This window comes from Geospiza fortis, unplaced genomic scaffold, assembly GCF_000277835.1.
Source record: "Geospiza fortis unplaced genomic scaffold, GeoFor_1.0 scaffold206, whole genome shotgun sequence".
In the NCBI taxonomy this organism is placed as follows: domain Eukaryota; kingdom Metazoa; phylum Chordata; class Aves; order Passeriformes; family Thraupidae; genus Geospiza; species Geospiza fortis.
In genome coordinates, this window is record NW_005054311.1 from 8,290,477 (window position 1) to 8,303,277 (window position 12,801).

Consider the following 12,801-nt stretch of genomic DNA (forward strand, 5'->3'; position numbering starts at 1 on the left):
CCCTACTCACAACATTCCTGCAGACAGTGGAGTCCCTGCCTGTTCTGCAAGCAGCTGTACTTATTGTCTACAAACTTTGCTTTATCAAATTCTACCATCTGATTTCAAGGGAAGACTTTTTTTTTCTCCATTTTTGTTCCAATTTTTGAAGGTGCTTCTGAGCTGGGGGGCAGAAGGGTCCCCTTCAGGAATTTACCTCTACTCCTTCTCTTGCTTTAAGGTCATTTAACCCCAATATTCTTGTTATCGAGTTTTTCTTTTCAAAATTATATATTGCTTTATTCACTTTATTTTACCGCAGTCTAGATGTAGTTTTAACAATAGCCTGAATTCTTTTCCAATATGGTATGAAAGAAAGCTAAGAACCAGTTACAAAAGCAGGGCATTCCCATAACTTTCCCTCACTGAGTTACATTAAGATGTTCACAGTAATTAAAATTGCCATCCAGAATAAAGTAGTGTTTATAAAAGATAAATCTGTGCCATCTTAAAATAAAAACAAATTCTGTACTTCTGGAATGCAGACAATCTCTCCAAGCCTCAACAAGATTCCAGCTTATCTAATGCCTTCACATTTTTTCAACATCCCAGTCCCCCTGCGTATTTCAGATGGCAAGAAATCTCAACAGCACAATGAAAAAAATCTAAACAATTACATTTTTCTTAAAATTTTTTGAATGTCCAAATAACCTAAAACATATGCAACACAGATGAAGATCATGCAACCATATCAAATAAGCCCTTTGTCACTTTTCACTTTGGGTCTTTTTTTTTTTTTAACAATTATATGGTTCACAACACAACATAGCTTCAGATAAAACCTCAGAAGTCATGTTCCCATGCAGCAAGCCATGCTGTGATGCTCTGGGAACTTAAATTCATCTATAATTCATGCCATCTTCTGTTGACCTTTAACTGAAATGTTTTACTTGGAAAAACACAAATTGTTTATTTTTGCAATGCATAGCCCCTGTATTTAAAGAACTGAGGCACCTGTCCTACCTTGCTTCAGAGCCACTACACAACATAAACTATATAGGTTCAGCAATCTCAAAAATTAGGTGAATGAGATATACAACAGTCTCTCAAAATCCAAGTATAATGGCATACTGTGAATTTACAGCAGTTCCACCATCTTAAATATATTGGAAAATGCTTACAAACATTCTTGAATTGACTGGGATTCTTAATTTGTATTTTTAGTGAATAGCAAGGGTTTGGCTTTCTTAAAATTTTAATCTTCTTGAAATTTCAGTCCAAAATATTCTTCAGTTCAGTCCTCAACATGTAGATGTTCTCATCACAAGATGGATTCCACAGCATGTAAATGGCTCCAAAATAATCTGAACATTTGGACTTAGACAATCTTGAAGCACTTAAAAAAGACTTTGCTTAACAGCACAAATACATTTCTTCAGCTATTTTGTAAGGTATATTTTAATGAAAAGATTTTCTAAAACAACAAACCCATTATTTCATTTTCTAGAAGCCAAACTCATTTGCACCCGTTGAGATATTCTAAATATTTAAAACAATTCTATCTACTATTTCCTAATGAACTGTTCAAACATTTAATATCTATTGAGACTGGGTATCTGTAGGTATGCCCCACAGGCTTCTCATCACTTCCTCTTGCAATAAATGTTTAAAGCATCGTTACGTTCTTGCACCAAATTTGCTTGTGCTTAGAAGTATTCCTCCCCTTATCCTCTTTCAGCAAGGCTTAAGCAAGGAAAGAGTCTTTGACTACATCTGTCACGCACCAGCTGCAGCCCTGTAGTCTTGAGTTCCCTCTGAATTGGTCAACACAGATACTGCTTGGTAACTTTGCCAAGGGATTCACTGCAGACTGTGAAAATGTGGCACAGAAAATGAGCTACATCTTTGAATGAGGCATTCTGCAAGTTCACACACCAGATAGCTTAAACCTGCAAAGACTGCTGTGGCAAAATACTCTTATTTACCTACCTCCAGGTCAGCCTTTCTGTTATGATATTCTAACATTGTATCTGTGGTAGATTCTTAATTCTTTCACTGGATTCTCCCAAAGAAACAAATGCTTTCTCAATCTTATTTACACTTTCTTAAATTTGCAGTTTCCTTTGTATAATGACAAATTTTAGTTAAACTTCTCTCCTGTTTTCTCCTACTTGTAATATCTCCAGATTCAACTTTCTCAGAATACAATTTTCTCAGCCAGATAAATTCAGTAAACTAAAAACAACACTTAGTGAGGTTTCACCATCTCACAGCAAAATTACCCTCAATTAGTTCCTTTCTGGAAGTATATATTTTTGATAGCATCTATTATAAGTGAAGAGACAACTGGCTGGAATTCAGTTGAACAACTTAAACCTTCTACTGACTTGCTGACAAAAATTAATTTCCTTTACTGTGTACACCATGAGAAAAAGATTCTGCAGAAGTAAAGACTTCATAATTTCCTTTTCTGCTTTGCCCACCAGATGTAGATGCATGTTTTATCTGCTGAATTTGAGCTCTTGTATCTGCCATCACAGGAAAAGTATCTATACTCTAACTTTTTGGATTGCTTCCAACAAAAAAATACATTTATCTTCTTTGGCTCCTGAATGAAATGAGGTTTCCATGGGGCTTTTGTGCAAAAACAGCAGCTTTGTGCTGAAAACTAAAAATGCTACAGATGGAAATTTCACAGTAACAGCTATGGGGCCATCCCACTTGATCAATATTAGCATGATTACTGCACATGGTTTACCTGTGGTCAAGGTGGCTGAAGTCTTGCAAATTCAACTCTCTGGTGTCTTGTGTCAGATAAATTGTATCAACATCCTGTTGAAAATACATAACCAAACACATCTTTACACAAGTGTAGTGGTTTGATTTTTTTTTTTTTGTCAAGCACTATGGATTTGCCTGTTCTTTCATCATTAGTACAGGTAGCTGAAAAGAGCTTCAGAACAAGACAAGCACTTACCCACTGTCCTTCCTCTCTGTAGGAAAATCCAAGCCAGTCACAAACACAGGCATACATCTGCGAAAAGCCTCCTACAAACAACCCAAGAGACTATTTAACACAGTAGTCACACTAGCAAACAAATGTACATCTAAAAGGACACTTCAATACTAAAAGATCCAGTTTTTAAAACTCACTCTCTTTTTCTCTCAGAAGACTCTGCATTGTGCTTATGAAAGGAACAGAGGCTATCCTATCTTCACATGGTAAGTTGCAAGAAAGCTTAATATAGTGCCTTCACTTACCAATCAGAAGTCTGCCTCATACTAATTACACCTTAAAACTAATTACACCTTTACAAGCTTCTGCTCAAAATAGAATTAAACTTCCTGACACTGCAATTCCAGCCCTCTTTTATATTTGAGCATTTAAATTCATTCTCACCACAAGGTCCAAGTTCTGCCACAGTCTGACTGTCCCACAGGGCCTGGAGATTAGCCAGTCTTTCTGAAGGCTCCATAGTTACTTTTTTCATAATCCTCCTAGATGGAAAAGAGGGGGAAAACATCATTCATGGCTTTGAAAGTATTTTTAAACACATAAACCTTTTTTAAGAGTGTTTTTAAATGAGTGTATAGGAAGAATTACCATTTTTAATACAACCCACTTTCCTACCTAAAAGGCACACATACCATTATGCAGCACAGCAGGAGTAACATTTATTCATTCTTTCTTTCTCTCTTTTTTTTTTACTAACCCTGTGACAACTGGAGCAACTAAATCCTTTTGTATTTCAAGATCACTCCACTTAAGGAGGCTTGTGGCCCTCATCTGACACCAGGATGCCCAAAATAGGGAAGAGACATGGTATTAATGGTTACCCTGAAACGACTGCTGTACATACACTGCTTTTATTCAGAAACAGCACCATGGTGCAAAGAGCAGAGCAGTTCCATGTAGCCTCTAGGCTGCACTCTTGATATCCAGCTCCAATCTTTGTAATTTGATAGCAGTTTCCTTCCCTAGACAGACAAGAAACACAATACCTTCCTACCTTTTAAGAAATAAAATTATCTGGTTTTCTGAATGGCAAGAGTGCCTCATAAACTACAGAGTTTATGAGGGGTCTAAGGGGGTGGGAGGTGGAGCAGAAGAGAATTAATAAGCAATAATAACTGGAGAAACCTCTTCCTCCTTTGTTGCCTGATCTGGTCCTCTATCATCTAAACTACTCCAATGCCTTCATTTTGGAAAACTGCCATCTGAGAGGAGGGCAAGCAATTTGATTTCTTTTCTGGGAAGCAAGCAGTCCATGCTGGAGCACCCAACCTGCTCCAGCAATGTTCTCAAGAAAACCCACAGAAAACATATAGAGAGTTTGAGGCCTTCATAAACAACCAGAGAAACAATCTTGCAACCCTCTTTATTCTTTTTGTCTGCATTTCTCACACTATTACTGAGGTTTTATAGCAACCCTCCTCACAAATATTCAGTTGTGTTCATGTTCTTTGAAGGGAGAGCTCAATCTCTACTAAGGCAGTTAACTACACCGCCCAAGAGGAAAATTGGAAGTGGGAAAAAAAATGAAAAAAAAAAAAAAAAGAAAGAAACTGCCATCTAGAGTTTATGAACTTGATTTCCTACTCCACCTACAGGAAAGGTGAATAATAAAGACATGCACCCAAAATAAAACATATAAGTTTAACCTAACCATTCACATCTAGAGTCTGTTACTAAAGTTCACATATAAAAATCAACATGTCTGGGAAAACTCTTTTCCACAGCCCATTTTTTTAAATAATGCTGAAAACCAGGAGCTGAAGAGAATACAGTAGAGCTGCACGACTTGGTAGAGAGTGATGAAGATGAGGCAATGACTGAAAACAAAGAAAAGAAAATGAAGAAAAACTACGGAGAATTGCTGCAAGATGAATCCAGAGACACAGGTAAGAGAGAAAACCAAAGGCACAAGTAAGGCAATGAAAAGAAAAGCCAGACAAGGAGACAAAAATTCAAGGAGTCAGTTAAACCATGGGAAGTATATGACAAGACTGCCCAGGGCTTAGTTTTGAAGAACAAGGCTCACAATCATGTGCATTGTTTCACAAACACTGAAAGTAAATGGAACTTTTCCCTCCTCTCCCAACTCAGATTTTACTTCTGGTGGGGAGAAAATAAAGCAGAACATGGAGCCAGTTACAACAAAAAAGACAGAACCTAAGCTGCACCTGAGGCTGGAGAGGCAAGAAACTTAAGACCTCAAATAACTGCACCCCTCTTCAACCCAAAAGCTCTTATGACCCTACAGGATGACACACAGTCTACCAGTGCTCTACACCATGTCCTGGTTCTGCCATACACCTGGACAAAAGCTTAATGCCTGTGGATATGATTCTTATATCCTCAGTGTATTTCTGAGATTGGGGTGGGGAGACCAGCAGGCAAAAAGGGGTGGTTTGTCACTGCTTCCATACAGTCAGTTCCCACTAGAGGTGCCCTAAAGGATACTTACACTGGTGAGAGTCCAGGGAATATCTTCCTGAGGCAGGTCCCGATGTGTGCCAGCACCTCGTTCACATCCTCTGAGGATGCCATCTTCATGGAGATGCTGCATTTCTCCGTTTCCATAATCAACTATTAAAAAAAGTGCAATAGGCTGAGAAGGGTATCATATGATTCATGTCAAGCAATAAACAAGAAAATATTTTAAATGCCAGTTGAATGCTCACAGGAATCTGTTATTCTTTAAAACATGACACAGCAACGCCCCAGGTAAAGTTTCTGAAAGTTTTTCTTGAACGTACAAAGACCCCCGTATTCAAACTTTGCTTTTTCTAACAGTGCCCTGCTTCCCACGGGAATACAATTTTCAAAGGATCCTGACCTCAGCTGACACTTTGAAAACCAAGAACTTTTCACAGCATTGTCCTCTTTTGAAACATGTCCCAGAACACCAGGAGAAGCAAGCACAGCCTGACAGGAAACTATTGAATGAGCAGGGTGCCTGTTTCCTCCAGCAAAAAGTAAAAGTCTTCAATGGCTGTGATCCTCTGGAAAAGTTCTAGTGCTTTGTTCTGTGCTGCTTAAGAAAATGCTGTGGTGCTGTGCTGTCTGTCTGTGCAGATGAAGCAGTAACTCAGCCAGCATGATTGTCCCGCTGTCTGGGGGATGTGTGCTTCAGAGAGGGGAATGAATAAATAAAGCCTTTTGCACCGTGCCTCTCTTAGATATTGAGTGTTCAGAACCAAATCAGATTAGGCTATGAGTGACACATCAGCTCTGCTGCTGCTTTTGGCTGCATCACAGGAAGCAATGTAATGTTTCTGCTGACTCTAGTGTGAATAGTTAGCACAGCCCAAGCCATCACCTCTTTTAGATAGGAAGCTGTGCACCCACAGTGAAAAGGTAATATGAGGAATAAATAAGTGAAGACAGACAGGAGGAGAGGGGACTCTATGCCGTATGATACAGGGGATTGCTTCTTATTGAAGCTGGCTCCCAGGGCTATCTTGGTTCCCAATTCAGGCCCAGGGTCACCACCCTGATAATCCTAGAAGAGGCTGTATTACCCCTAAAGCACACTGAGACTATTCACACCTTTTACCATCAATTCAACTCCTTTCTGAGCCTGCTGCCACCATTCCCTGATGATGAATGAGTGGGCAACTTACCACAGTTTTTCATCATCACCAATATTAGCACAACATTTCCTTATATTCCTCTGTCCATTTGTTCACTTACCTTACAGTAGGAAGCTCTTCGTGGCTCTCTGCAAGATGCCCAGCACAAAACTACACCCTTCTGATATCACAGCTATAATATGCTCTTTGCAGGAAAACTGCAACAAAACCATTTGCTCCACAAGAAATCTAAGATTCTCTCTGCCTTCAGTTAGACGTCTCACACAATTCAAACACAAATGAATGTAAACATGAAAAACCTTAAGAAATATTTTAGGAACAGTGTATGCTCATTGAGGTTGCTGAAAATCTCTTCTAAATACTGCTATAACAGTGATTGTCTATGCCTCCAGGAGTAATTAGTAATAGTTATCTGGCATTTTAGTATAATTTAAAAAAAAGTCACAAAAACTTAGAATTTAGTAAATGTCTCCCCATTAAAACACCTGGACCTTTTATATTACCTCCTTTAAGGAAAGCTTCAAAAGACAGATTAAAAAGACAAGATGTTAATACAATGAGAGCTTTTCAGAGTTCAAAGTAGCTCACGCACTCCTATTCCTTAAAAGCTCTTTAAAAGCCAAACACACATGAAACACATGAAGACTTTGATACAATTGAACTGTCAAATCTTGTCAACATGCTCATCTTATGAATTAAAAACGCTCTAAAGGCATTCTTCTTTTCAGCACCTTCCCTTTGACATTACTTTTTTGGGCACGTAACTTGCTGTCAAATATATTTTGTGTTGTACACAGTAAAGGCACAAAGAATAGTTGAAAGCAAAGCATTCCTGCCTGCAAATTCACCACAGAAGCCACTGCAGCTTGTGTGGTGATGATTGCATACCAGGCTCTGAGAAAAAGATACACTTATGATACAAACGGAAACTTGTACCATACTGAACTAGAGAAAACCCCTATTTCTTATCATTATTCCAAGTGCACAAACATTCCTAAAAATGACTCTTTAAATTCTTATTGTTATTTTTAAGACTTTTGACCAGCAAGAATGCAAGAAGACAAATGCACAGTGTGCTCAGTGGAAGGAGACACCTGCATGGTAGAGCATTACCTCCTCGACTCGCACAGACTTAGCAATGTGTAAACAACTATCTTTTATCTAGAATACACTTACCTGGCCTGGTTTACTGGAAGTTACTCCTTGGATTTCCAAGTAGCTGAAAGTTAGTTCTAACTGTAGTTAGAAAAGAAATAACGACATTAGTGCAAACATCATCTTATTTTAAGAGCACTTACATTTCTCAATGAGGTTAAAAAAACTTTTAGCAGGCTGCAGATATTTAATATCAGTTTCTGTAATTGACACTAAGTATTTTTTAATACTTGGATGCATTTTTCATTTAAAAAATACTTACATTTGTTTCTTACAGGTTTAAATGGTTATTAGATGTTATTGGAATACCACACTGGGCATTTTACTGCAAGCTATAAGCACATAAAGCTTATAATCAATTTAATAAAAAAATTATCCTATAAAAAGCATCATTAGTACAATACGCTACTGATGTGTATTCTTGTGGCTGATTAACCATTCATTACAATCTTTACAGCTTCACAATTATTCATTAGTTACATTGATCACAGATGTGAAAAATTTTACTGCACAGAAGCTGAAGGGACATGTATATACACTATACATATATATGAATAAAAATAACATCTATAAATAAGTAAAGATATTAACATAAATGTCCAAGAACTGCTTTAGCTTATCTAAAAGTATGAGAGGAAGTGATACATAAACTTTGTCTAAGTGGTTTGTTTGGATGACAGTCAGACTAGGCAGGGAAGAACATACTGACTCCAAATGGAAGTGGAGAAGGCGGCAGGGAATTCTTCTCCAAGGACAAATCTAGGGCTACAGGGAGTTTGCTAAGGTCTGAATTCACAATTATGTCGACAATCATCTTGACAGCTGAGATATACAGAAAGAAACAAACGTCTTGGACTGAATTGTGACGACAGGGCAAGACATTAGGTCATTTCCTTTTAGTTATCACTGAAACCATTGCAACTGAGCAGTCTGTCTGAATTGCACAAAGTTTCCTGTACTTTATCTTATCCTAGGTTCACAGTCAGGGTGCTCCCAGTTCTTTTTTTCCAGTACTAAGTAAATATTTCTTTGCCTAAATCACAATGAAATTTGGGGGGGGGGCGGGGGGTTCTGTAATTGAAATCCTTCATATTTTGAAAATAATTTACCTATCAACTTGAGGGTTCTTCTTTTTGCTGAAGTATGTATGTCCAAACACATATTGTCATTACGTGCATACACAATCAAAAATATTTGAAAAGTTCACACAGATCCAGTCTCAAGAATTTAGTCTGCAAATCCTGTTGCCTATAATTAACAAATGTCAGGAAACATAGCACTATCTCTACAGCTAATCTTTGGTTCATTTTTTTTCTAGTTAAAAATATGAATTTATAGTCCTTGCTTTGCAGCAAAAATGTAAAACACGTTCTAAACATCATCTACTTCAAACTAAGACATAAATTTTACAAGGTTTTAAAAGGCATAATCTCATTTATTACCCAAAATTATATGTTTTTTAAATCCTCTTAAAAAGTTATGTGTGCTTCTCATTTAGGAACCTTTCAGTTAACCAGACAGCTAATTTCACAGTTTTCAATTTTTTCAACCAAAAATTAATGAAAGTTGCACTAGAAATGCATCCACAGATCTGAATTACATTCCTACAAATATTTTATATGCTTATTTGAGGGCTTGATGACATATCCAACATTACAAATGTTGCGATTACTTTTTATATAATTTGTAGCAAGAATTAGCAAGCTTTAAGTACTGTCCTTCCCTCCCAATCAGTCTGTGTTGATTAGTGCGAATGAACTGATTGGACCAGAGCGTGAAGTTTAGAGGTGGCCATTGTAAAATCTTCGCTCCTAGGATAATAGTGAGAGTTGGAGTTAAACAACATTAATTCTTTTTAACTTTGATCCTTGTTTAGTAGATACATCTCAACAGCATTGTTTAAGCAAAAGTATAGCTTCGAATTGAATGCAGCAGTAATAGTTACTCAGAACTGCCCATCTCTAGGCATACTCAATTTTGTTGGGGTCCCCAGAGAAATAATGTGTCTTTACTCAATGTTTTTAGCTGTCTTTTGAGGAGTTACTGCCTATCACGTATTGGAAGTACTTGGGCTCAGAAAGCTTCTAAGCAGCTATTGAAAATACTGCAGACATTAGAAAATTTACTAAGTTTGGCTAACCCTTCTAGAAATGCATTTTCAACCATCCTAATAATTGTTCAGACATAAAATGTTTAATTTTTACATAAATCATAAGCACAGCTTCTCATCATCTTCCTTCTATTTGCTATCAGAAAAATTCCATTTCTACTTACAGAATACGTATTTTAGATTTTAATGAAAACAAAACCAAGTTTTTCAACTATGCAAATCTACTTAATGAGTGCTGAGAATTGTCTGAAACACTCAACTAAACAGAGTTATCACAAAGTATTCCAAGCCTCAGCCTTCAAGAGCTTTTTGATGACTTATAATGGCTTTGCTATTGTTTAACAAAATCATGATTACCACCTGTCTATCATATTGCCATTGCACTGAAGTCTGAGCTGTTCATCAACTGGATCTATCTTTCCAAGCAAGCAAAAGCCCTGGCTAAAAACTGCAGTGATTCAAACACCAACAGACAACCAACTGGAGACATCTGTGCTGCAGGGACAGGGTGATCGACTGAGGAAAATGAATATCAGCAGAAATTCAAGCTGCAGTTCATCCTACCTGTCAGTCAGCATCTTCAAATTATAGCTACCAATGGTCACATTTACCAGTGACCATAACTGAAAATCTGGCATCAATAGCTCAATTTTTGGATTCTGGTATTTCTATAACATGTGTGTATATATACGCGTGTATATAAATATACACACACACACACTTAGACACACACGTGTCAAATACAAAAAAATAGGATATGTGCCAAATTCCCATTCACTGATTCCAAACTGGACAAGAGACATTCTTTCACATCAGTCATTTTTATTCATGTGGAAATCATATTTCTCTTCTACAACAATCATTACGAATTGTCACAGGCACAGAAAAAATAATTCACCAGCATTGGCAAGGCAAGCTGCCAAACTGCTTTTCAAAATGAACAGCAAAAATCATTAGAAAACAGCTGAATTTAATAAAACTCAGAGTTTCTGCCTCCAAATCAAATATAATCCTATTTGACACTACAAACACTAGAGGGAATAATACCATCAGCTTGTTTGCACATAAACTGTCCTTTTATAAAATTCATCAGGCTCCTCTCACAGTTCTTCAGGTTGGAGTTTACAACGCAACTCTTCAGCCACCTGCATTTCTAGAAATTAAAATTCCTCTGGAAAAGGAGTGTCTGGATATATATATATGTATGTATAGATTCATTTAAGGCATATACTAATAGAAGAACCATTCTAACTCAAGAGCATGCAACATACCATTCCTCAGTTTTCTGTTTTTTTAAACAGATGTACATAACTAAAATATGCTAATTTTTGCTACTTAGTTTATGTAACTTTCATTTATTGCCCCAGAGTATTTATAGGAACACAGTGATTTTACCTTGGTGGGAATCCGAGACGTTAAAAGAAACGCTCGACATGATGCCAGCACCTATTGAAAAAATAAAAAAGAACAGGATTCGTAAGAAACATTTAATATTATAAAAGATTCTTTTCCAGGAAAATCCTGAAAGCAGAGGGAAAAAGCCTCTAGCAGAGTGAGTGTAGATTCCCTTTGCTGTCATACACCAGAAGAAGCAAAACTGGGATCAGATCCAGTAGAACACACTGAAGAGACTGCTGCAATCTGATCAGCTATAAGCCAGTTAGCACAGCAGTGAACTGAAGAAATCTATTCAACCAATCTCTCAAGATCATATAACAGAAATCTTAGTGACATTTTAAAAAGAACCAAGGATGAGAAGTCCAGGAACACAAGATGTATTTAAATGTAAAAAAAAAAAATTAGAAGATTATCATGATGTTATTAGCAATATAAGAGACTGTAAGCAAACAGGGGAGTTTTGGACACATTTGGGGCATTTCTTGAGTAAGAACGCAAAGATTTCTCATTCATAGCATCTGAATTTCTTCTCCAGCAAAGGCAATGGAAAAATGCAGTTAGACTAGTGAGACCAGTCCCTCTGGGGAGAAAGCACAACAAAACAAACATTTTGCAAGCTACTGCCAATCAAAATATAATGATTCTATATCATATCATTCCAATCTCCGGTAGCACATCCCACTCACAGATCTTACTCTTTCAAAAAGGAGTTACTCATCTTGCAAAACTACAGTACTGTTTGTTGATTTACCCACAGAAATATCTGCTGTTTGCTACATCTTTTTCCAGATTGGAAAAAAAAAAAAAAAAAAAAAAAGAGAAGCAAATTCTACTCAAACACCTGCATCAAAATCCCACAGCACACGCAGAGCTTTTCCCACAGCTAGGACCTCCTGAACTCAGCCCTTCCCTGTGTCCATGATCAAGGTTGACACTAAGCATGTTCCTCACTTGGAGAGGAAGAAGAAGGCTGAGAATGCAATCCAGTGTCCAACTTTGAACACTCCAAGGATTGGATTTCAGCTTCAGTTCCTCAGCTGAATAACATCTTGCTAAGTCCTAGGAGCACCAGTGCTGCACCAGTGTTGAATATTAGCAGATTATTTTGGGGTTCACATGATTAGAGCCGGTTGCTCTGGTTACCACTGGCATAGAGCCAAACTGCTGCAGAATAACCCATGCCTCCTGGAAGGCTCAACCCTTCCCTGAAGCCCTCTTATGACAGCCTGGCCCTGTCACACAAAGCTGCTCCATTTCCTTGCTCGTGCATAGAGGAGAGACAGCCTCTCGTGCTCCACTCCCAGCTATGCCTATCCCAAGTATCTCTTCCACAGTCCAGCACCAAGAGAAAGGGGAAGGGCCTACCCAAGGGTATTTTCCACTGCTCAGCCACAGTTTCCCCAGCCTAGCAGCAGCATTCTCTCACAGTAATACAACCTTGATCCTTTCCCTGCCTCACCCACCTCCTCAGGGCAGCCCCACACAGTAGGTGCACACCACTCGCCCGGGAGTCTCTGGCAAGATCACACCCCATGCTCACCAAACAGCTTCACTTTCAGCAG

At 37.9% G+C, this 12,801-nt stretch overlaps 1 protein-coding gene across 1 annotated transcript in view; it reads right to left on the reverse strand.

Moving 5' to 3' along the window:
• The window catches only part of CARMIL1 (capping protein regulator and myosin 1 linker 1), a 187,348-nt gene that overhangs the window by 100,162 nt on the left and 74,385 nt on the right, over nucleotides 1–12,801 (reverse strand). Inside the window, exons 3-8 of the mRNA XM_031055647.1 lie at nucleotides 11,237–11,287; nucleotides 7,753–7,812; nucleotides 5,448–5,569; nucleotides 3,380–3,477; nucleotides 2,957–3,027; nucleotides 2,738–2,811 (exon numbers count right to left, since the gene is read on the reverse strand). Coding sequence (XP_030911507.1) covers nucleotides 2,738–2,811; nucleotides 2,957–3,027; nucleotides 3,380–3,477; nucleotides 5,448–5,569; nucleotides 7,753–7,812; nucleotides 11,237–11,287 — 476 coding nt within the window. The remainder of the gene's footprint in view (nucleotides 1–2,737; nucleotides 2,812–2,956; nucleotides 3,028–3,379; nucleotides 3,478–5,447; nucleotides 5,570–7,752; nucleotides 7,813–11,236; nucleotides 11,288–12,801) is intronic.